The following is a 24651-nucleotide window of genomic DNA, read 5'->3' as shown; positions in this document are numbered from 1 at the left end:
GATTCCACCACATGGTTTTCTTTTCTTTTTCAGCAGCAAAACAAATGAAGATTTTGGCACCCAATTTTGGAAAGATTCACAAAGAAGTTAGTAGGTTGGAAGAGAAATTACATCTCACTTGGGGGAAGAATCACCCTAATTAAGTCTATATTAGCAAATCTGTCAGTGTACTTCTTGTCTACCTTCAAAGTGCCTACTAAGGTAGCAAACCAGATTGAGAAGATAATGAGAGACTTCCTTTCGGAACCAGGAGACATAAAAAAGAATCATTTGGTGAAGTGGGAAGTACTTTCTAGAGAAAAAGATAAAGAGGGGCTAGGGATTGGAAATATTAGAGCAAGAAACACAGCGTTGCTAGGCAAATGGTCGTGGAGATTCCCCAAGGAGCAGGAAAGTTTATGGCATAGAGTAGTGGGGAGTATCCATGGATTGGCAGCAAACGGATGGGATGCTGAACTAGACCCCAAGGCCTCTTCTTCCTCCCCATGGAAAGCTATTGTTGGTATTTTACCCTTGTTCTCTCAGTTCATCAGATTTGATGCTTGTTCAGGTAATAAAATTCTTTTCTGGGATATACATGGCTTGGGGACTCCCCTCTAAAGGACAGATTCCTGGCTATCTACTCCCTCTCCTTGAACAAGCTTAAAGTCATCTCTTACATTCGTGCTTCTGGGGATTCTTGGGATTTGGGTTTAAGGAAAGGTTTGAGGGACTCAGAAATGGGTTCGACAAATGAGCTCCTTTCTCTTCTAAGCTCGGTTTTCTTGGATCAGTTCTATCCCGATGGCAGAATTTGGTCAGAGTCTTCATCAGGTTGCTTGTCTATTTCCTCGTTTTTCAATGCTTTGTTGACTTATACTAATGTGGTCAACTCTTTTCCTGCTAAATAAGCATGGTGTGCTCCAATATCCCCAAAGGTAAGGCTTTTTGTTGGGAAGTGGTACTCTAAAAAATTAACACTTTGGATGTGGGTCAAAAAAAGAGACCAAACCGGTGCTTATCCCCACATGTTTGCAGTCTTTGCTTGAATAGTGGTGAGACAATAAATCATCTACTTTTATCCTGTCCTTTTGCTACTCATATCTGGGAATGGTTCTCTTCCCTCTAAAAGTAAACAAGTATTTATACTTTTTCTGAAATTATCCAATTGTTCTTGCAAGATCAAACGCCTAATGCAAAATTCAAAATTGCATCTCCGATCTCATCTTTTCTCCATAACCTATACTTTATGCATCCTATCATATCTTTTCCAGTAAACACTCTTTCCTCAATAATTGGAGTTTCTTGAACAACTTTGTCCAAATTTTCTTTCAATGGTCCTACTTGAGATGCACAAACACTAATTGTGTTAATTAGTTACTCTCCAGAACAAGTTTAATTGGTATAATTCTATCCCTTCTTTTAGCATCTAAAACTTCATCTTTAAATGCTTGAGCTTGACTACTATTATCCCAGAGACATTTTTAACTATTAGCCTCTCCTATGTACCAAAATTTGTTTTAAACAATCTCTCTACCTATGATGCCTTTCTGTTTTATCTATTATAAGCCAGTGATATCAAAGTTCGACTAGTAATCAATAAAAGATTAAATACAGATCACTCATGATGCGGTAGCTTGGGACGACTAAGCATCAACTAGGTCGATTAGTTAACTAACAATTAGTTGGCATAATCAACCTATGAAGTAATTTTGAAACTCTATTTGCCTGTGTTTATCTCTAATTATTAAATAGTATCATATATTCTTTTATGCTGGCACATTCATGCTAATTGCTAAAAGTATTATGGTGGTAATGGTACATGATTTGTTGATGGTGATATAAATGGGAATAAGACGTATTATAAAAAGATATGAAGTTCTTTAAATATTTTGCCAATCAGTGGTGTGATGGCACAGACTTGGCAAAAACAAAGGGGCACACCAAATAATCAGGTTACACTTTTTGAAAGAACAGGCAGAAACTCCCTGTCCTGGTCTATCCAGTCTTCCTCTTATCTATTAACTTATAGATGAACTTGCACCAATATCTTTTAGAATATATATTTTCTATGATTGACCACTCACACCTAGTCATCGCATCGACTAGGAAGGCCGAAACAACTAATTATCACTGTACCGCATTATGCTATTATATAAAAATACCACTTAAGTTTAACATAATATTCTTTTACCACAATCATTAAATTTCAAGTTAACAATAAAAGATTAAAAAAAAATGCCTCAACTTATTAATAGCACTGTTACAAACATGCTATGTTAATCCATCTTAGTTTTATTATATATACAAGTCCCATGCTCTTATTTTCTAAATTTCTACGACGCTAAGCAAATATCCATCTCTTGGACTAATTTATTTACCTGCATTCAACCATTAAGTTGCAGATAAAGATAATAATTTATCACTTCATTTGAAAATGATAAGTGTTTCAAGGATGCAAAACAGAAAGACAATGATTAACCTTATTATTGAGGGATGATCTGGATATACCATACCAATAAGTGCAGTTAAAGTGCCAGCTAGGTGTCAACTAGGAATTTTTAAGGCCAATCACCTATGTTACCATATAGGTGGGTACTATAGATAGAAGCAATTTAGTATGAGCTGAAAATTAATTATGCCTTATTTTTAAAATATTAAAACAAGTTTAAACCTCCTTCCTAGGGGTGAGCATTTGGTTTATTCAGTTAAAGACCGAAACTGAAATTTAGAAAAACCAAAATTTTCGGTTATTTCGGTTAAAACTGAATTTTAATAATATATACTCTATTATATATATTATAACATATAATATATTATATATTATAAAATATATAATATGAAATCAAATAGTGCTCACCCCTACCCCTTCCTAGTCACTAGAAGAGTAACCATCAATCATTCTCTATGCGTGAAAAACTGAACCAGGCAGGTTATTCAAAAATTCTTTCATTTCTAATCAGGTGCATGATATTAGTCATTTAATCATTTAGTATTTTTTGTTTTTGATAATTGCTTAGTAGTCTAATTTGTAGTTTAATAATTTAGAACTAACAAGTAATTAAATAACACTTTACGTACAAGTTATCAACATTGCTTATAAAAAAATTATATCTACATTATGGAATATATTTATTCATTTATTTATTTTACCACTAGGCAATGCCTAGTTGACAAGATCTTGGCTCAGTTTAACAGAATGAAATGCCTACATGACACTTTGTCACCTCAACTAAGCCAATACCAATCTCTAATAATAAAGCAGTCAAGCACCTCTAATCTTGTCAGGTCTAAAAGCCCAATGACCCAACTCTTTTTGCACCTTGATGATAACCTAATAAGTATGTATGCATGTTTATCAGCTCTACATTTATCAGATTTGTTAAATCCTCAGAAGTCCTAAAATTTATATCCTCCCAAGTGCTCCAGAAAATATCTAGCAGGATATTTCCCAAGTATTCTTCCCCAGCTTCCACCCACCAAATGGAGAAAAAATACCAGGAACATAATAGGTAATTATGTTCTTGAGAAAAGGGTACTAGTCCAAAAGAAAAGTCCCAAAAATAATGTTGCCATATACCAGTTTCCAGATGGTTATGCAATTCCTAACCATCCATGTACATGATATACGTAAGTGGAATAGATTAACTCTTCATTACTTTCCCCCTTTAAAGAACATTGCAGGGGTTAACGTTAACCTTCCCGCGAGTAACCTCCTACCGAATCACCTAAACCGTCATCTCAGGAGGTTCATCCCTCCAGAGATGACGCCACTCATTGAATTAGCTTAGAAGAAATATTCTATAAAACTGTAAGGCCAGCTATGCTGTATGGAGCAGAGTACTGGGCAGTCAAGAAACAACATGCCCAGAAAATGAGGTGGCAGAAATGTGCATGCTGAGATGGATGAGTGGAAAAACTAGAAAGGATAGGGTCAGAATGAAATCATTCAAAAGAACCTCAGAGGAGATCCAATAGATGATATGAGAGAAAGTAAACTAAGATGGTTTTCGTGCATAGAAGACCATTGGCAACACATGTAAGAATAAGTGATCTGTTGCTGATAAAAAAATAACAATAAGTGATCTGTTGCAAGTTGAAGGGACTAGAAGGGTTAGGAGTAGACCAAAAGGACACATGTTGAGGTAGTAAGAAATGAATTAAGTGGTCATAATTTCTTTTATCAATAATTCAAGCGCTCATGGTTTAACAGTAGATATGGCATTAAACAGAATGGAATGGAAAACAGGATTCATGTAGTTGACCCCATATAGTTGGCATAAAGGCTTGCATGACAATGATGATTTACATCAGATTAGTTGACCCTAATTCAGTTCTCTTGTGGAATTTCCTTATTTTCTTTTTCCTTGTATGCCTATCCAAATCTCAGAGCACCCCCCCCCCAAAAAAAAAAAAAAAACAAAAGATCTCAGATAGCTGGTGCCACCTTTCAATAATCAGCCAAGACAAGAGGAACACTTTCAACCAGAGGTCTTCCTAAAACCTTGCTACATGTCCCTTACACATCATAAGTCATAATATACATTACACGGATACAGCAAGGACACAGCTGGACAGAGTGACAGATATGGAACTAACACTAAAAATTGATTTATCAACATGACATGACACCCTTGTACAGGTATCCAGGTATACAGGTCATAACTGAATATGGAGGAAAAATTATACAAATTAGTAATGGATCTTCAAGGACAGAGGATAGTGGCCCACGTATAACAAGCAGTGTTTTAAAAGCGAAAGGCGCAAGGCAAGGCGCACAATTTAAAAAATAAAAAAAAAGCTAAAAAAATCAAAAAAATGCCAAAAAATTATAAAAAATATAAACTTAAATTTTAAAATAAATGTTTTAAAAAACCTATTATCTAAAATTAAAATACATAAACATAATATGTAAAGCATATTCAAATGAGAATTTAAAAATGAAATCAAACATATAAAACATTTTTTTATGAATGATAATAAATTTATTAATTCAGAAGCAGATTTAGAGTGAGTTCATACAACATCCCAGGGAGAGGCGCAAGCTGCAGCCCCTCCTTGAATCTTACAAGTAAACTAGGAAAGAAAAGCAAGAATCACAACTGAGCCCAAAACATTTTTTCCCTATTTACCCCTTGCTTAGCTAACACATCTGACAAAGTATTTGCTGATCTCCCCACCCACTGTACAGTGACCAACATATTCCTTGTCAACCAACTAAATTTCCTCATTTCATTCTTGTAACGCCACATAGCCTCTTTAGGATTTTTCAACCAACCCACCACCACTTTGGAATCCCCCTCGATTGTTAGGTGTTGTACCCCCAGCAGGTTTGCAAATTGCACCCCTTGTATAGCAGCTAAAAGTTCTGCCTTGATGGAGTCCCCAATTCCCAAGGGACCTGAGTAGAGCAACAAAATCTCTCCCTTCTCGTTTCTCAAAGCACTCCCCATTACGGATAATCCTGGATTACCCATGCTACTTCCATCAAAGTTCAACTTCAGTGAGCCTTCGGATGGAGGAGACCAGCTTGTAATTGATTTGTCCTTTAGAGATAAACACCTCGCTACTGCTGACCAATTTCTCCAAAGGTCATTAAAGGAGAATTGATGAAAGATTTCCAAGGTCTTCAGCCAAGGTATTGCCCTATTTAACACACAGTCTTTCAATTCCTGACTGCTCCTTTCCTTCTCTTGAAAAATTCTAATATTCATTTCTTCCCAAAGAGTCCAAATCAAGGCAGCACAAGCACATCTCCACATAATTCTCCCTATTGTTGTAGGCCAATAAAAGGTAGAATGGTTGAAGAGCATGTGAACTTCTGCTGGTAGACTCCAACTACTCCCAAACAACGAAAGTAGCCAAGCCCAAAGGTCTGTAGAAAAGAGACAAGATATTAATAGGTGATAACAATCCTCACCGTGAGCTCTACAGAGGATACACCAATTAGGAGAGATACAGATGAAAGGTCTTCTCTTTTGTAGGTTATCTAGAGTGTTTACTTTCCCATGGAATACTTCCCAACAAAACGCCATAATTTTTTGGGGAACTGGCCTGCACCAAATTTCTTTTGACGGAAAGGGTTGGTGAGTAGAAAGTTGAGAGATGGACTTGAAGAAAGAAGCACAAGTGAAGGTTCCATTGGGTCTAGGAGTCCATACCCTCTTATCTGGCTTGGAGGGATCCAAACAAACCTGATTAAGACAACCAAGCAAAACAGAAAGAGATTCAATTCCATCATTCCTAAGTCCTCTATGAAACCCAAAATCCCAAGTAGGATCTAAGGGTGTTCCCAAAGGTGAGAAAAATTTTGAGACCACCTCTTTTTTGTACAAAGAAACAGAAAAAAGCGAAGAGAACATATCCTTTAAAGGTGTGTCTCCTACCCAAATATCCTCCCAAAAATGAACAGTGTTGCCAGAACAAGCTTCATACCTAATAAAATTGAGGAATTGAGGAAGGGTGTTGTGAATGGCCTTCCAAGGTGCTGCTAGGTTAGCTTGCCTTGATACACCAGCATCCCATCCATTCTCTGGCCTCCCATGAATGCTTCCCACCACCTCATGCCACAATCTCTCTCTTTCTAATGGCCATCGCCACAACCATTTCCCTAACAGAGCTTGATTTTTTCTAGTTACCCTCCCAAGTCCCAAACCCCCCTCTTCTTTACTTCTGCACACAATTTCCCAATTAACCAAGTGATCCTTTTTTTCTTGTCCCGGCTCCCATAAGAAATCTCTCATCAACTTCTCCAGTTTCCTAGCTTCCCTAACTGGTATCCTAAAAACAGACAAAAAATAGGTAGGTAAGTTAGCCAACGTAGCTCTTATTAGGGTAATTCTCCCTCCTAAAGAGACATAATTCCTCTTCCATGAGGCTAATCTCTTCTCAAACTTTTCTATCACCGGGGTCCAAAATTTACTCTCCCTAGGATTTGCCCCTAAAGGAAGCCCTAAATATGACATAGGCCAAGCAGAGGTGGAACACTCAAGACACTCCGCAATAGCCTCGACCTCCCCTACCTCCAAATTTATACCCGCTATGCAGCTCTTTTCCAAATTTATTCTCAAATTAGAAATACTTTCAAAACCTTTGATTAGCTCCTTTAGGTTTGCTACCTTTTCGCTAAAACCTCCTTCACAAAAGATCATTAGGTCATCTGCAAACTGAAGGTGGGTGACGGAGACTTGGTGTCTCCTTATTCTCCAACCCCTAATGGCATCTTCACTGTCAGCCTTAGTAATGATCCTACTAATCACATCAGCTACTAAGGTAAAAAGGAAGGGTGAGAGTGGATCCCCTTGCCTGACACCCCTTCAAGCTGGAAAAAAGTCCCTCACCATACCATTTACCAAAATAGAGTAGTGACAAGTACTGATACACCCAAAAATCCAACTACACCACTTGTCCCCAAATCCACAGTTTCGCATAACCTCTAATAGAAACTTCCAGTCCACCAAATCATAGGCCTTTTCAAGATCCAATTTACAAATGAAACCTCTCTTACTAGACCTTTTCATTTCCTCCACACACTCATTCGCAATTAAGATCTGATCTGTTATTTGTCGCCCTTAAATGAAAGCCCCCTGGGTTTCACTAATGATAGAAGGGAGGATTGTTTTGATCCTCAACGAAAGGCACTTTACCCAGAATTTTATAGATGCTTGTCACCAGACTAGTAGGCCTATAATCTTTTGGGTGGTTGGCATCATTCTTCTTAGGTATCAAGGCCAAAAAGGTGGCATTAATTCCAGGGCTTATAATGTGATTGTCTGCAAATTCCTTAAAGACTTCAACTAAATCCTCTTTCAACACCTCCCAACAGTCTTGATAAAAACCCATTGTAAAGCCATCTGGACCTGGAGCCTTGGATCTATCCATTAGAAAGATAGCTTTCTTAATCCCTTCTTCCTCGAAATCCCTTTCCAGCCACCTTGTCACTCCATCATCAATCTCTTTTTTCTCAATTAAATCAAGTAGCTAATGTGACATATTACATTCCTAATTCTACGAGTCGCCTTTGTGCCACGCCCCTCGAGGCAAGCCCAAACAAGTCCATGTTAGGGTCTTAAATTCTGAGTTTTCACACAAAAAATAATGATTTTATAGTTTTAATTGCTTTTAGAAGATATTTTATTGGGATGAATGAACGGACAACATTACCAAATAGGGGGTTCTCGAAGCCGGGATTCAAGAGAGGATCATTTGCTTAATTGTGATATAATCTGCAAAGCTACAAGTAGGGTAGGTTGGATCTAGAGAATGGAATTTAGAGAACTCCGCTTTATTGTGGTAGTAGCCATTGAGGTTTTCTAGATGGCATTAAAATTTTCAATACTTAGTAGTAAGAAGAAAAGTAGAGATTCCATCCCAATGATTGGAACTTGCATTGTTCACTTGTTATCAGTGATTTAAAAGGCGCACCTAGGCGCACAGGCGAGGCGCATTTTAGGGTAGGCGCCTCGCCCAGGTCCTAGGCGCAGCCCATTCAAAAGGCACACACCTGGGCTAAGGTGCAAAGCGCACCAGGCGCACGCCTAGAAACACCAAGCGTGCACCTTTTGAATGGGCTGCGCCTAGGACCTGGGCGAGGCACCTACCCTAAAATGCGCCTCGCCTGTGCGCCTAGGCACGCCTTTTAAATCACTGATAACAAGTGAACAATGCAAGTCCTAATCATTGGGATGGAATCTCTACTTTTCTTCTTATTACTAAGTATTGAAAATTTTAATGCCATCTAGAAAACCTCAGTGGCTACTGCCACAATAAAGCAGAGTTCTCTAAAATCCATTCTCTAGATCCAACCTACCCTACTTGTAGCTTTGCAGATCATGTCACAATTAAGCAAATAATCCTCTTGAATCCCCGGGTTGCCAAAGAAAATAAGCAGAAATTTTATGCACTACAACTAACAATTTAAACAAAATCAGAGTTACAGTTTAGATAAATTGAGTTCATTGGCTTCATTGCCAACATGATGCATGTTGACAGCAGGGCATGCAATCTTTGTTTAATTACTGCAACAACCAATATACCACATTCATTTGTATGATCATTAAAATTCTGGAGGTCCCATAGAAAGATGTGATATCATTCCATTAAATCAATTTCCAATTAGGTAAGCCTTCCAATAAGACCCACTAAAAGAAAGTTTTACAATTTTTTTGATAAGTAAGAAAGTTTTACAAACTGAGCCGTGCATATAGTTGTTGTTACAAAATAAATTTAGAATCAACAAATTAGTCAGCAGAAACCTTTCAAAATCCACTCAATGGGAACCCCCATTAAAAGAAAGACTCATAGTTTGGGGCCCCAGGCCTTGCATATATCTGTCATTAATGAAATATGTTTAGAACCTATGAATTATTCAAAGTAAATCTTTCTGAATAAAAAGTTTTTATTGTTTGGTTCCAAATAAAACAGCCAATGGAATTAATGACATTTCAGAAAACCCTACCAAGACACTTTCATGGAAGAAAGTTTTCTCCTGTCCCAGTAACATGTTTTAAGATGTAATAGTACCTTAGTGACTGAACAACCATAAACCATCAAATGACTTAAAAACATACATGTCAACATGTCTTTAATCAATTGGCAATAATAAGATACCAAATTGGTCCTTTCTGGAATGTTGAAAGAAGCCAATCCTGAAATCTAAAAGGAACTTTAGACCTCCCTCAAAAGAAAGGTCTTGGTAGTTTCTCCTCTATGACAATTGACAATGACAATAGTATAGAGACGGAACTTACAGCATTTTATTTATCAAAAAAAAAAAACTTACAGCATTTGACAGCTGCTCACGAATATAGGCCATTGATCTCAACATTGCACCCAACGTATCTCTGGATACCTGAAACTTCACCTCGGTTTCTCCAGTAGTTGTCTCAGTATCTTGGAGCTGAAACAGAATGAGAACAATGTTTTTACCAAATCAATGGTTCAAGCATCTAAGAGGACATCAAGTATCCAATTTACAGAATTAAGAACCAAAATATTGCACTTCAATTGTGACTGAACAACACTTTATACACTGCAGAGACATGTTTGCACACAGAAAATAATATAGACCAAGGTTCAAAGTATCGTTACGTATCGACCTGTATCGACCAATACATATCGTATCGGGGCGTAGCCGGGACTTAAACCGACCCCTCTGAACCAGTTTTCAAAAAAATAAATAAATAAAACACAAAAAAAGCGCCAATACAGGCTGATACGCCCTTGTATCGATATTTAGAACCTTGATCTAGAGGCATTAAACAAACAAGAAAATGAAAACCTAATGCAATCAATGATTTAAAAGGTGCGCCAAGGCACACAAGGGAGGCGCATTTTAGGGTATGTGCCTCGCCCAGATCCTAGGTGGCACACACCTGGTGCGTCTAGGCATGCGCCTTTTCAAAATTTTGTGCTTTTTATTACTTTTTTTGAGCCTAATGTTGCTAATGTTGTTCATTCATTCATTCCAATAAAATATCTTCTTAAAGGGCAATCAAAATTATAAAATCATTGTTTTTTATGTGAGAAATAAGAATTTAAGACCCTAACATGGACTTGTTCGGGCTTGCCTCGAGGGGCGTGGTACAAAGGTGACTCATAGAATCAAGAAAGCAATATGTTTTACACCACATTAGCTACTTGAAGTAATGCAATTGAGGAAAAAAAAGATTGTGGGTTTCACATGCTTGAAAATGCTTTATATGTTTGCTTTTATTTTTAAATTTTCATTTGAATACGCTTTACATGTTATGTTTATATATTTTAATCTTAGATAATAGGTTTTTTAAAACATTTATGTTAAAATTTAATTTTATATTTTTTATTAATATTTTTGCATTTTTTTATTTTCTATAATTTTTTTGAATTTTCTAACATTTTTTTTTATTTTTTAGCATTTTGTGGTAATTTTGCACCTTGCTTCAAAAAGGCGCACACCTCGCCTTGCGCCTCAGGTGCAAATTGGCCCTTGCACTTTTTTTGCACCTTGCACTTTTAAAACACTAGATGCAATTAAAGTGAACTGTGAAATATTGGAGACAATTGAGTAGGTGGAATAACATTTTTTTTTATAGATAAGTAGGTGGAATAACATTGAAGGAAATAATAACTTCCACATATTAATAACACCATCTTGGATTAGATAATGATATGTCTAACAAAATTGCATCAGAATTTTTTTGAAGTACAATAAAAAAGAAAGACAAGAGCAGGTGATAAGATATCATCTTGGAAGGAAAAGGTCCAATCAAAGATAAAATCCTCCCACCCCAATAACAACTGTTTAAAATGAACCAGTCATCCAAAACAGATTCTCGTGAACTCAAAATAAAGAAACTAAGCCAGACCCTTAAAATAAATAAAAACAGCTCCAATTTATTTTCCATTTTTTCCGAAAAAAAGGACCCCATAAGCACTTCCAATCTATTGTAGCTGAGGCATACCAACCAAAAAAAAGTGGAGTTTTCCCCACAAAATCCACACCAATTCCCACCCAAATTACTCCCCTACCAACAATAAAGAGCTATCTCCTCTACCTTTCTCCAATTCCAAACATTCTTCTAGCAAATTGTTCCCCGTGTAAAAGTAACAAACTGAATTGCTCATCTATCTATCTATCCATCTATAAACCAAATTTCTTAGGATAACCTCTGTAGCAACCACCCTATCTTAATTTGCTTTCTCATTAATTTCATAAATTTTGTCTATTATTATTATTATTTTATAAGCAACAAACCTCATTGATTAAAGATAAAGATAAATAAGATTGCAAAGTTGCTGGATAGGTATCCGGACACCCATATTTTCCATAACAACAATTACAGTTCAGCCCAAAACAATTGATCTCTATGACCCCCCTGTTTAGACATTTAATCTGCCATTCCGTTTGCTATTATCCTATTATCTTATGCTTATTCATCAAGTTCCTCACTTGATAAAACCTCCGCCCTCTTTATTTGCCACATTCTATTTATAATCGGAAATTGACCTTGTTCTACAATTCTTTTTTTTTTCCTTCTTAGATTTTCTTGATGACTTTGATTTCTTTTCTCATCAGTAACTGTTGGCTTTATAAATTTAGGATAAAGAATTCATACATTATAAGTTCCAATACCCCTTTGTATGGCCAGGCAAAGGCCCCCCACCCCTCCTTTCCTTACCATTCGTTCAACTGATGTAGGACCACTTGCTCCAATACCACTTGAATGACCAAAGGATGAGTCTAGGAGGTATAGGATGGGTTTAGAAGTAATAAAGGACAGAGAGAGAGATTGATTAGAGTACAAAAGGTCTACAAACTTGAATGCAAAAACTATAGATTTATCCCAAAATAGTAAAAAAAATGCAAAATAGAAAAATGGTACTACAATAGGAATTTTCTAGTGAAATTTCATAGGTAGGGTTAGGTGGTGTTCAGTAGTGCTGAATTGACCTCTGAACACCAAAATTTTGCTTTTCGGAACTTCAGGGGTCATTCGGTATTACCTCCAAAGTCTCTCTCTAAACTCTAAAAATTCTCTGAATGACTAAGCGGGTCTGCTAATTCTGAATGTGCCCAGAGGTAGCGGACAATTCAGCACTACTGAACAGTTCTATTGTGGTTCTCGTTAGCGAGAACCTCTCCCTTTTGCGGTTCTATGCCTGGTCTGGTTCTCTGAACATTGCTTTTGACTAGAGCATATCATCCACATAGGTCTTCATATTCCTTCCAATCTAGTCTTTGAATAACTTGTTGACCAATATCTGGTAGTTTGCTCCTATGCTCTTCAACCCAAGGGTATCACTATGTAGCAATAGAGGCCCCTCTCAGTGATAAAGGATGTCTTTTTCAATTAGGAGGATGCATCCTGATATAATTAGACCCTGAGAATGTGTCTATGAAGTTCACAACTCATGCCCCGAGGTGACATTGACTAGCTAGTCAATCCTGGGGAGGAGGAAGCTATCTTTCGAGCAAGCTTTGTTTAGATCTATGAAGTATATGAAGCTCACAACTCCTGTCCCGAGGTGGCATTGACTAACTACTAATCTTGGGGAGGGGCAGCTTTTGGGCAGGCTTTGTTTAGATCTATGAAGTCTATGCAGATCCACAATTCCTTGTCAATTTTCCTCACCATAAAAACGTTGGCCAACCAATCCCAGTAGTCAACCTCCCTTATGAAGTCTATTTTATTCAAGTTTGTCTACCTCTTCATTAATGGCTTGCCACCTTTCTAGAGCAAAGTTCCTCTCCTTCTACCAAACAGGCCTAAAGCTCAAGTCCACATTAAGCCTATGAGTTATGACTGAAAGGTCAACCCCCAACATATCTATTGCAGACCATGTGAAGATGTTCATAATATCAACTCGATGGTCATCACTTTGGAGTGATTCAACCTAGATGGTCTTCTCTGCAACATCGCCAAACCGTGGCACATGCACCAACTCTTCAACAAGCTCCCCTTGTGTCATCTACACCTCGCTCCTCAAGTCCAAGCTATCAACAACTAGTGTCTCATGGAACTTTGTCATTCTTCTCAAGGAAACGATGTAGCATTATCGTGCCACGACATGGTTGTTGCCTTCAATTTCACCCATGCAATGGTCAATGAGGAACTTTATCACAAGGTGTTAATGTGGATACAATGGCCCTCATTACATTTAGGTATGATGATGGCATTGTAAGGGAAGTTGACTTTCACCACAAGAAATTCAACCATGATGGTGGTTAGGCGAGGTTCCTCCACAATAGTCAAAGAGAGGGTGATTTCACCCTTAGGTTGCATTGTCTATCTAAAGAAGCCAACCAATGGGATGACAATGAGCTGAGGACAATCCAGGCTAATTTTCATCTATTGATCCCTTTGAAGTCTTCTTTGGAGAATGTAATCACCTCGTTTGACCGCTGACCTCTTCAAGGATCTTTGCTTGATCTTCAACTACCGAGCATAGGCTTTCCACTTTCCACACAGAGGCACTCTCTCCTCCTAAGGTCAGTTCTCCAAATATGACAATTATAACTCCAATTGTAAGTCGATTACATGTGTGTGGTTTGTCTGCTTGGTTGCCAGTTGTAACCTATTTGATTGCCCGAGATGTAATTTCCAAGGTAACCTCATCTTATCAAGCCTTCTATCTGATTCTTCAGGTTGCAATGGTCTTCAATGTCATGGCCATGGTCATAATGGAACCTGTAGTACTTGTTCTGGCTCCTTTTGTTTGGATTCAACCTCAACTTCTGGGCCAACGAGCGTACTCTTTGCCCTGTATTTGCATCAAGATCCAACTCCTCGATGTGTTCAGGGGGTATACTTCTCGAAACCCTAAGGTAGGGGGTCTTCAGTCCCCTAGACAAATCCTCAAACTTATATGACATTTTGTTTTGATTTTCTTTAGGTTTCTACTTGTCATGGCCCTTGTGCTTCTTTTGATTTTCTTTTCTTTTGTGTTTGGGTATTCCATGTTTTGCACGCCAAAAGCCCTAGGTTAGTTGTTCCCCACAGACGACGCTAATTGTTGTTGCCAAGGTTTGCAACAAGGGATAAGATTGAACCACCTAGGGCCCTGATGACTGGCAAGCACAGAAGATGTCAAAGACCTTGAAGTTATTCTTGGGAAGAACTCTCTGATGCTCAAGTCAGACAAAGAGAAAGGATAGATTGATAGAAGGAAAGGCAAAGCTTCACTACAGGAATTATCAAGTGAATGCCTTAGGGTGAGTGCCTTTATAGAGAGGAAGAGTCCTAACCAAAGGAGGGCCAGCATTCCTTGTTCGGCTCAGTTTCCTTATTGGGCACGATTTCCTTGTTCAGTCTAATTTACTTGATGGTCAAGCCTTCTAATCCGGGCTTACCCTTTACTATTCTGCAATATCAGTAATTCTCCAATTACTGATTTAATTTGAGACATAAAAGCTCCTAACCTAGTTACATGGTAGGAACTCACAATCAACTCTTGAAGGTAGCATCTTTAGTGTGGATAGTTTCCTTGGAGAAAGCTCTAACATAAGATAAGCTTATTGCTTGGGGCATAAATCTGAACAAAACATTTGTTATGCTCCCAGACCATGGAAAAGCAAAATGGTTGTTCCTTCATTGCTGGTTTTTATCATGGTTTTGGGCAAATCTTATTTTAGGGAAGTGGTTAAGCATTGTATTGTCACTATTGTGTTTTTCTAAATTGATAATGCAAGTCTTAAATAATTAGCATATAAAGAAGAAGCTAGGTAAAAAGGGAAAGGCTCTGTGAAGACTGTTCCTTTGCAATCATGTAGATGATCTAGGACAAAAAAAAAGAACAGCCATATATTTTGAAGTTGATACCCAGCCAAGAGTAAGTGTTGCTTGTTAGAAAACCAGCGTGATCTATTAGGTTTTATTCACAAACAATTCAGGGACCTAGACTAACACCCAACAGTCCTGAGACAAAGCACCAATAAAGGTGCCCACACCAATAAAGCAATGTAAAATTATGTACTATCAATATGGTAATGTTGGCAATGTAACAATATGTACTACTAGTATGGCAAAAAAAAACTTGGCCACCCTCTACAATTATTCATTCTAACCCTACCCGTGAAATTTCACTAAAACATTTATATCCTAGACCTATTTTTCCCATTTCAAAGGTTTTCCCCATCTTGGGATAAAACACTTTCTACCCTATCCAATCTTTGTTTTTATGCCTAAAATCACCAATAAACACATCCTCCCATCCTAACCCTCCTAAGTCGCCCTTTGTTATCAAGTCCTATTAGTATCGTCTTAAATCACCCTCCCATTCAAGTCCTATGTCAGTTGGTATCAAAGCTGGTTCCTACATCAATTAGTTTCAAAGATAATCGTAATTCACTATGTTCTCACAAAGTGACTGATTTTATAGGTCTTGGGATATCTCTTAAACAATCATATGGGTCTAGAATCAATGATGATCAATTTTCTGAACCATACCAATATTTGTTGGTTGGCTCATTTAAGAAGATAGTAGAAGAAAACAAACAATCAAAAAGGATGGTAGAATTAAAAGAAATATATATATATATATATATGTGTGTGTGTGTGTCAACAACAGGGCTAACGCTACCAAGAATAGAGAAAGGTCAATACCAGATTTCGATCAAGTCCCTATATCTTTTCTACCCTAACCAATCTTTGTTTTTATCCTAAATCAACCTGAAACTCATCCTAACCCTATATATATATATATATATGTGTGTGTGTCAACAACAGGGCTAATGCTACCAAGAATAGAGAAAGGTCAATACCAGATTTCGATCAAGTCCCTATATCTTTTCTACCCTAACCAATCTTTGTTTTTATCCTAAATCAACCTGAAACTCATCCTAACCCTCTTAAACACATCCTTTTGTCATTCAAGTACTACATTAGTTGGTAAATCTTACCAGTCCTACATCAACATGCTTAACTCGGAAATCTATCAGAAGACATCGGCATCATTGAGGTTGTTAGCCTTCAGACCATTGATGGCCTTTCATCATATAATCAGAAGGATTAGGGCATCTAAGCACTCTTGTAATCTCATAATGAATGAACTCTTCTAACTGGTTGCTCATCAAAATATACATTTCATTTTATATTTTGGCATGCCTTGAGCTCTTATCTAGACGCGTTAAGTACCTCATGTACTGATACATTTACACATTACAGATAATCAATAATGTAAATCTATCCAAAATGTTCCTTTTGTATGATCTGAATTTAAGATTTTAGGCATCACAAATCAATGGAATTGGATAACTAATCCAACAAAAAAAACTGAATTATTCTCTGAACAGTCAAAAAACAAAGATTGGATTCTGTTCAAATGATGTATTTAGCTAATGATTAGAGCATCCAATAAAGTTTTTTTCTTTCTTTTTTTATTGGAGCTCTTGCATGGGGTGTACCACTTCTCTAAAGTCACGGAATAGATACTAAAATACCTATAGTAATCCAAAGTCCAAACACACATATCAATTATGTATTATGTTCATGATGGATGGACAATAAACACTAAGTCTTTAAATTACCAATAGGTAAAATGTATTTATCAAATGAAAGTAAGTAAATCAATTATAAAAAAAAATGAAAGTAAGTAAATCAATTATAAAAAAAAATTAAAGTAAGTAAATCAATTCCCCCGAGGAGAGGAAGAATGGAAATCACAGTCCAAGTACTGGCAATAATATTTACAACAATGAAGAAAAGATTAAAGAAAAGGCTTAGGATGGCTGTAGCATTAGGAAATATGTATTTCTAATGGGAATTTGAAGGAGTATACAGATTGTTGGTAAAGTCTAGGAATAGTTTGAGCCTTTGAGGGCTGAAATTAAGAATAGGTTGCTCAGTTTAGGCATCTATAGAGGTGAAATCAGGTAATGATCAGAAGGATTGAAGTTACGGGTCAAGTAAAACTAGACAAAGGTTATCATAAAGGGAAAGGATCCTAAAGTTTAAGAAGGTATTAGGTGTAGTCAAGTAGGCCTTTTACCAAGCTATTTAGGAAAGACAAGTAAAAGGATGACCTGTCCAAGTATTGAATAATTCCAGAACAGCAATTTAGAAAAACATCAAGGAGACAATAAACAGAAGAAGGAACAAAGAAGTTAATCTTACTGGAAGCAAAATTTGTGAAAATTAATTTAATATATAATGTGGAGATCTAGAATGAATTCTTTTACAAATTGCATTCAATAAGAATAACAATGGACACTCTTGATATTAAATTGCCAAAACACACCATAAAATTATAAAAGATGGAAGAATTAAAACAAAATTCCGAAAAACCTATATATTCAAACCTTCAGATTGATAACAGCAACCCTATTAGCAGGTGTTGAGAGCTGCTCGCTGATGTAAGCCATAGATCTCAACATTGGTTCTAGTGTGACCCTTGAAAGTTGAAATTTTACTTCTGTTTCTCCAGAAGGAGTCTTGCTATAATCTTGCAACTGCATGGACAAAATAATAAAACAGGAACAAGCATGACCAAAAGTAGCTAAAAAAACATTTCATCAGTTTTGTCTGCTACAACCCACACAATTTTTTTTTCTTTCCTGATCCGTAAAACCTACTAGTTAATAAAACAATAAGACCAGAATCCATAACAAAATTGATTGAATGGATTTACCAGTGTAACCAAAAATCCAATTTAGTCTGTGAATGCAAATTTTCAAAAACCAGTTCCGGTTTGTTTTTATTGATGTAAAATCAGATCAAATTAACATTTTAAGGTGGCTAAGTATTCAAGTGAGAAAAAAAAAAAACAACAATTTGCATATGGAAATTAGTTGGAAAAAAATGCACACCTTCAAATTTATAACAGCTACCCTATTAGCCAGAGAGTTCTTATTCTCCATGACCCAAGTCATTGATTTGAGGCAAGGAAGCACAACCTAAGTGAACAAAAGAGAGATTTAGAGAAAGCAAACCAGGAAAGAAGAAACAATTAATCATAGTTAATTATGATGTTAATTTTGCAATCCAAAAAAAAAATATCCATGCATACCATGTTATCAGAAGGACCATCGTCCCGATGAAGAGAGACAGGGGCCATCCTTGGTAGATTCAAGTCTGCAACAGGTGGAGTAGGGGCACCAGTATCATTAAGATTAAAGTGACGGGTCACATCATCTTGTCGAGGCCACAATGATGGAGTCATCTCTGTAGGTGGTATAGGTGTTCTCCGGCTAATTTCATCCTGGTTACTTCCAATGACCTGAGAGCTAGGAGGTGCAACTCTTGCAACATTTTTCTTCACAACAGAAACTTTCTTTCCACCCTCTCTTAGAGAATTCATTGCCACATTGTAAGTCTCTACAGCTATTGCTCCTTCCTCAGCATATCTAATGGCTTCCCGGCACAGATTGTTGTATCGGACTGTTAGAGTTTCATGACCTTGCAGTTCACCATTGCGTTCATCTGAACCAACCCAGCTCTTGGCATTTCTTGTCCACCTCTTCAATATATAATGAGCTGGAAGTGTAAGAACATTTGTCACAGTGAAGACCGTCAATACATGCCTACAGAGAATGCCTGAGAACTCAAACATATGACAGCTGCAACTTGCTCTCATCTCAGGAACATTCAATGTGACAATGTATGCCTTGTTGTCATCTTCAAACTTCGCCACCCTGTATGTGCTGATTGCCCCATCACCCTCGATTTTATTTGCAGTATAGACAAAAGTTTCAACCAATTCATCTTGAAACTTTGCAAATATTTTCCTGGTGTAAAGGTTTGCAGCTTGTTTTTCCATTGGCGATGGTGTCTTCAATACTGGGGTTGTACAAATTGTGTCAAAATCTGCTTCTAATTCTTTGTCAAACCAATTCTCAAGAGCTCTTTCATACTGCTTAAAGAACAATGGTAAAGTGGTCTGCTGATTCACATATCCATCAAAGAATGAGCTAATAGTTTCAACACCATGGCTTGAATTAATTGCAGCAAAGAAAGTGTCACGAAAATATACTGGGACCCAATGTTGGCGGGCATTATACAATGCTTGAAGCCATTCATTTCTCCTGAGATCATATCTGTCAAGGAGAGCACCCCAAGCAGATTCAAACTCCTCAATTGTCTCTGTCAAGTTGATGCAATTATAGAGCTCTCCTTGGAATGTGGGATGAGCATGGCATACATGAGCCAGCCTTTCCTGGCCTTCTCTTAAGATATGCCACTTGCAAATACAGTGCCGAGTTTCTGGAAAGACCTGTGCAACTGCTGTTTGTATTGCTCTGTCTTGATCAGTGGTTATAGAAACAGGAGGACGATCACCCATTGCTGCAAGCCATGTCTTGAACAGCCAAATGAAGGACGACTCAGACTCATCTAAAAGTAAAGCGCAACCAAAGAGCACCATTTGTCCATGATGGTTCACTCCTGTGAATGGTGCAAATGGCACCCGATATTGATTGGGCCTGTACATTGTGTCAAAGGTGACTGCATCACCAAAGTGACTATATGCAGCCCTTGACCTTGAATCTGCCCAAAACACATTAGTCATGCGGTTCTCTTCATCAAGTTGTATTGCATAGTAAAATCCAGGGTTTTCAGCCTGCATTCTCTTAAAATAGTCAAGGAGATTCTGAGCATCTCTTCCAAGGGTCCTCCTTCGGCTTGCTCTAACATAATTTACAGGCCCAACATTCCTAACTGGGCGATTTGATTCAATGGGAGCAACATTCCTATTTGGACGTGTTGTTTCTACAGATACACGATTTCCATCCATAGAGACATACATAACACCACTTGGTAGAATCTGCACCCCTTGGTAACCTTCCTTCCCTGCACCAGCAAAATGCCTGCGGGGCCGGAGGTAATGCACCTTACTGGGACTCACTGTAGAGTGGTTATGCTCCTTGACAAACTTTGTCACAACCCACTTGTCTGGGTCCTTTCTTTCAATCTTAAGCATCGCACTACAGCTCTCAATATTCTTCCTTTTCAAACTCTCCCTAGAACATACAAACTCCCGAGATGTAATTGTTCCATCAGGCTTTGAACGGTTGCATTGACCAACACGGGTGCTGAAACCAATACGCCTGGCATATGCATCATAGAATGCCTTTGCAGAATCTTCTGATTCAAACTCCATACCAACATGGGGTTCACCACTTCCATCCTCCTCTTGAGAGGGTGCCTCTTTCTCTGTAGAATTTTCATTCATTTTCATTTCTCCACTCTCATTTGGCTCAGAATCTGCATCTTCTGCTGCTGCACGGCGTGCCATATTCTCCTCTTCCACGTCAATCACTTCAACATCCATGCTCATCAACTACACAAGTTCAAATCCTGTGTCCAACTCTATGGACAGACTACAAATGATTAACTTTCATGTTTTTCAGACCTAACAACCGACTCAATCTGCATAGAATGCCAAACAGTAGAAGTTAAAGCTATAACTACATGTTTCATAGAATGCCAAATAGCTACACCAAAATGCATAACACCCACCAAGAAAATTCAAAGTAGAAAATATTAAAAAGCTAAAACAATGGAGAAAATAAAAGTCTCAAAATCATAAATAATAAAAATGAAAAAATAACCAGGGATCAATACACACAAACACCCAGCAACAGAAAATTCAAAATATACCTATGGAGCACTAAAATGGAAGAGCAACGAAGGTCTTAAAATCCAAATCAAATAAAGCCATTTCTCAAAATAATAAGAGAATAGAAACTGCCATTTGTCAATATAGACAAACACCTACTAAGGGAAACTTTAAAAAACAAAGGGGTTATCATGGGGAAATTAATTCCCAAAAAACAACCACAAGAGTAAACCTTTGCAAAATAACCAAAAAAAAAAGGAAAATAATACAGTTTGAAATTAAATCAAATGAGACTACTTATTCAAATAATAAAAGCAAAATTACCATATTTTCAAGAAAAAAAGCAAATGATTGAAAATCAACAAAGAATGTAGTTTATGGACACTTTGCTATCTAAGTGAAATTGCTGTACCACTGCAAAAAAAAAAAGAAAAAAAAACGGTAACAGTAATAATGATAACTGGAAACTATAAATTATCAAACCAATTGCTTAATTTATCAACCAAAGTAGAAAAATAATGAAAGAAAACAATAACATCACTACATTTAACGAACAAGGAGACCAGAACAGTTCATAAAAATCAACTACTGATTGTCTCAACAGTAACACCAGTTCCACATCAAAGGAAAATCATTTGAACAAAAAAATAGGAAAAAAAATAAGAAAGAGACAGAGAGAACATCTGACCTGTGATGTGATCGAAACAGGAGTGAGTCCTTATCAGATCCTTGACGCACGAAACACACTGAAACAAAACCTCAGCCAAACAGTAACAGGTTCTTCCCACGGTTCCCTACCCAGATTTTCTACCAGACAGAAGAAACAAGGGAGCTCCTCCGGGCATCTCCTTCCTAGGGTTTCTCAAACAAGTTGCAGAGACAAAAACTGTAATTTTAGGGTTATTTCCCCTTTTGACATAGGAAGATCTGATGGACAGGATGGATTCAGGTGAAATTTCTAGGGTTACTAGGGTTTTTTTCCCCTTTTTCTGATCATATTTTTGGGCTATTACAGAGACGGAGAGGGAGAGGACGAGGAGGACGAGGAGGACGAGGAGCAGTGGAGACGGGAGCAGGAAAGCGAAATGGTGTGCGTGACGCTTAGGTCCAAGATGACATAAAGCTGATGCCTATCCTAAGCCGTACGATTAGGATCATACGGCTGAACTGCCACGAGGGCAACCCATCCTATGGTTTCTCAAATCGAAGCTAGCCTGTGGGCCCCACGGTACATCATCTAATGATGCGACAACCGAAGAAAGGCTCTCCTCCCTCTCCCCCCCCCCTGCGCCCTGCCTCTCTCCCACTGTGAAGTATGTGGTTTATCTCTGCATAACACTGTGCAGGGCGCAGCTGGGGTGCCTATGAAGGACATGATCACCTGCAGCCTGTCCTAGATAAATAATTTACGCCAAATCATCTAACGGCTAATACGAGTCTGGAGAAAATTCAAAGGGTGCACGCATTTTTACTGAGACGTACGTGATCGTGTTTGAATTGAATCCGGATCACCTGCCAACAAAATTCGTTCCAATACCCATGTCAGATCAAGTTGGTAGGGTGTTGGAACGTGTTATGTTGGCAGGAGATCCCGATTGGAAGGGATTTGCAGAAGGCAATGATACTATGTTACCGTCTCTACATCAAATAATATACTTATATTATCTAACGAAGATTACTGCTGGACACGCATCTAAAGGAATACATTCCAAAAATCGGATTTCCCCTCTGTGAATTTTGAATTTTGAGGTAACTCAGCAGTGTAGCGGCACGTGCGCAAATAAGAGTGAAGAGGTTGATGAATTGGGAAATGGGATTTCCCCGTTCGTGTGATCTTGCCCGTTGATTTGGTAAAGGACCTCGAGGATACCTTTTTAAAGACTAAAGTAAAGTTGACTCCTTGTTATTATCTTACATTGAGTTGTTGACACTCATCTCGAACGATGATTCCAAATCAAAAGTTGAAATAAGTGATTCGAATTATGATCCAACAACGGTGCCACGGCGATAGTAAGCAATAACAATACAATGGGTGGTATCTTGGTTTTCACCGTCCCGTCAGGTGAGACAGCACGTGATTCAGAAAGTACTGATCAATGTAGGAACCGATGGATTGGAACCCGATATTGGATTTATGTGCTGCGTAAGCAGATCGGTGTCACGTGATGCAATTGAACCGGCTGTGTCAGTACGTCCGCGTGTAAGCACGTTCCCTCTGCTCTGAGACGGTTTTCTTTGTTGACGAGCTGAAAACAGTGTTGTTGAGTTTTGAGTCATTTGACCAGAGCAGAGTACAACAGCATGAGTTCATATACTTCTGAAGAAACGGATAAGGACTTTACAAAATGGGGCTCGACTTTTTGCATTGACCATGCTGCTCAAATGAAGATGGATCCCATCGCATTCCACTTCTTTGACTCTTGTGGATATGATGATCAGTCGAGATGCTGATCTAACGTTCTTAAATTAGGTAAAAACTGCAAATTGTGCATGTTGATTATCACACGGTCAATTAAACAACAAAAATTTCTAAGACCACTAAGCACCACATCAGACAACCCATATATGAGTCCAACACAATGCCAACGTCATCCGACACCATGCATCTCATACAAGATGGGTCCCATTTTTATGATGAATCCACCTCCCAATCCCAAAATGAGCATGTTGGTAAGGTGTTGAAACGTGCATTGTTTGGTAGGACATGCCAACTCCATAGATATTCAATTTGAACCACATGAGCTTGGAGAAAGCAATAATGTGAGTAAGGTTTAGCTGAATACCTTGGTTATTTAGCGGGTTGTGAAACCAATGATAAGGTTAGACGTCAAGAATTTGCACATTTTATATTGGGACAGTCAATTTATTACCGATAAAGAGCCTTATTATTGATTTTACAACTCGTGAAAACAGTTAAAACGTTCAGCTAATCCATATTTGTTTTGAAAATGGAATCGCCTTTATTTGTTTTGGTTGAGATAAATATAAATACAATGAATCGGTCATGGACCGATTGAGTAGGATTAATCAGAATCGAGACCTACCTTCATAGATCCTAAATATTATTCATTTAGAACATGACACAAATCTCGACTTTATTTAAAAGTTGAAAACTATAGAATAGCTAGAAACATTTCATTATGACCGCAGGGATCTTTGATTCATGTTAGTCATGGTCTTCATGTTTTATCTTTTTAAATAATACAATCCGCGTATGTTCCATATGTCAAATTCCAAAACCAGTAAAATGGTCTTTGTTTAATACAATTTCTAATAGTTTTTCCAAATAAATAACATGGTTCGCTGATGTAAACATGACTTTAAGCTTTGTTTGATTAGTGAGAAAATTGGGATGAGAAAAAGAAAATTTATTTCTTCAATAAGCCATAATGTGTTTGTTTGTTGAGAAAATTCATTTTACAATGTTTATTTTACAAGAAAATTTATACCAGAAAGCCATTCCAATAAATTGTTCAACTATGAACATAAATGTAATTTACTTCTATGATAACATGGTGCAAGTATGACAGCTTGCATCTGCAAAGGTATGATACATGCGATTAAACTTGCCATGTGGCATGATAGTGATTTTAAATTTGTTCATTCATCAATGAATCAATCCATACATTCATGAAACAATGT

The 24651-nt window shown here is 37.6% G+C and overlaps 1 protein-coding gene across 2 annotated transcripts in view; it reads right to left on the bottom strand.

The window, feature by feature from the left end:
• The window catches only part of FRS3 (FAR1-related sequence 3), a 30762-nt gene extending 8443 nt beyond the window's left edge, over positions 1 to 22319 (bottom strand). The window contains exons 1-5 of one of the 2 annotated variants that reach the window (XR_734579.2): positions 21698 to 22310; positions 18463 to 20819; positions 18263 to 18349; positions 17756 to 17905; positions 9761 to 9877 (exon numbers count right to left, since the gene is read on the bottom strand). Coding sequence is in view for 1 of the 2 variants with exons in the window: in XM_010253320.2 (XP_010251622.1) it covers positions 9761 to 9877; positions 17756 to 17905; positions 18263 to 18349; positions 18463 to 20727 (2619 nt within the window). In the remaining variant the exon portion in view is untranslated. Of the gene's footprint in view, positions 1 to 9760; positions 9878 to 17755; positions 17906 to 18262; positions 18350 to 18462; positions 20820 to 21697 lie in introns of both variants that reach the window. The other variant, XM_010253320.2, reaches the window with a different exon arrangement.
• Positions 22320 to 24651: the final 2332 nt, after the last annotated feature.

This window comes from Nelumbo nucifera, chromosome 7, assembly GCF_055504915.1.
Source record: "Nelumbo nucifera cultivar China Antique chromosome 7, China Antique-T2T, whole genome shotgun sequence".
NCBI lineage: Eukaryota > Viridiplantae > Streptophyta > Magnoliopsida > Proteales > Nelumbonaceae > Nelumbo > Nelumbo nucifera.
The sequence above is the reverse complement of the archived record's forward strand: the minus strand, read 5'-3'. Positions and strand labels throughout refer to the sequence as shown.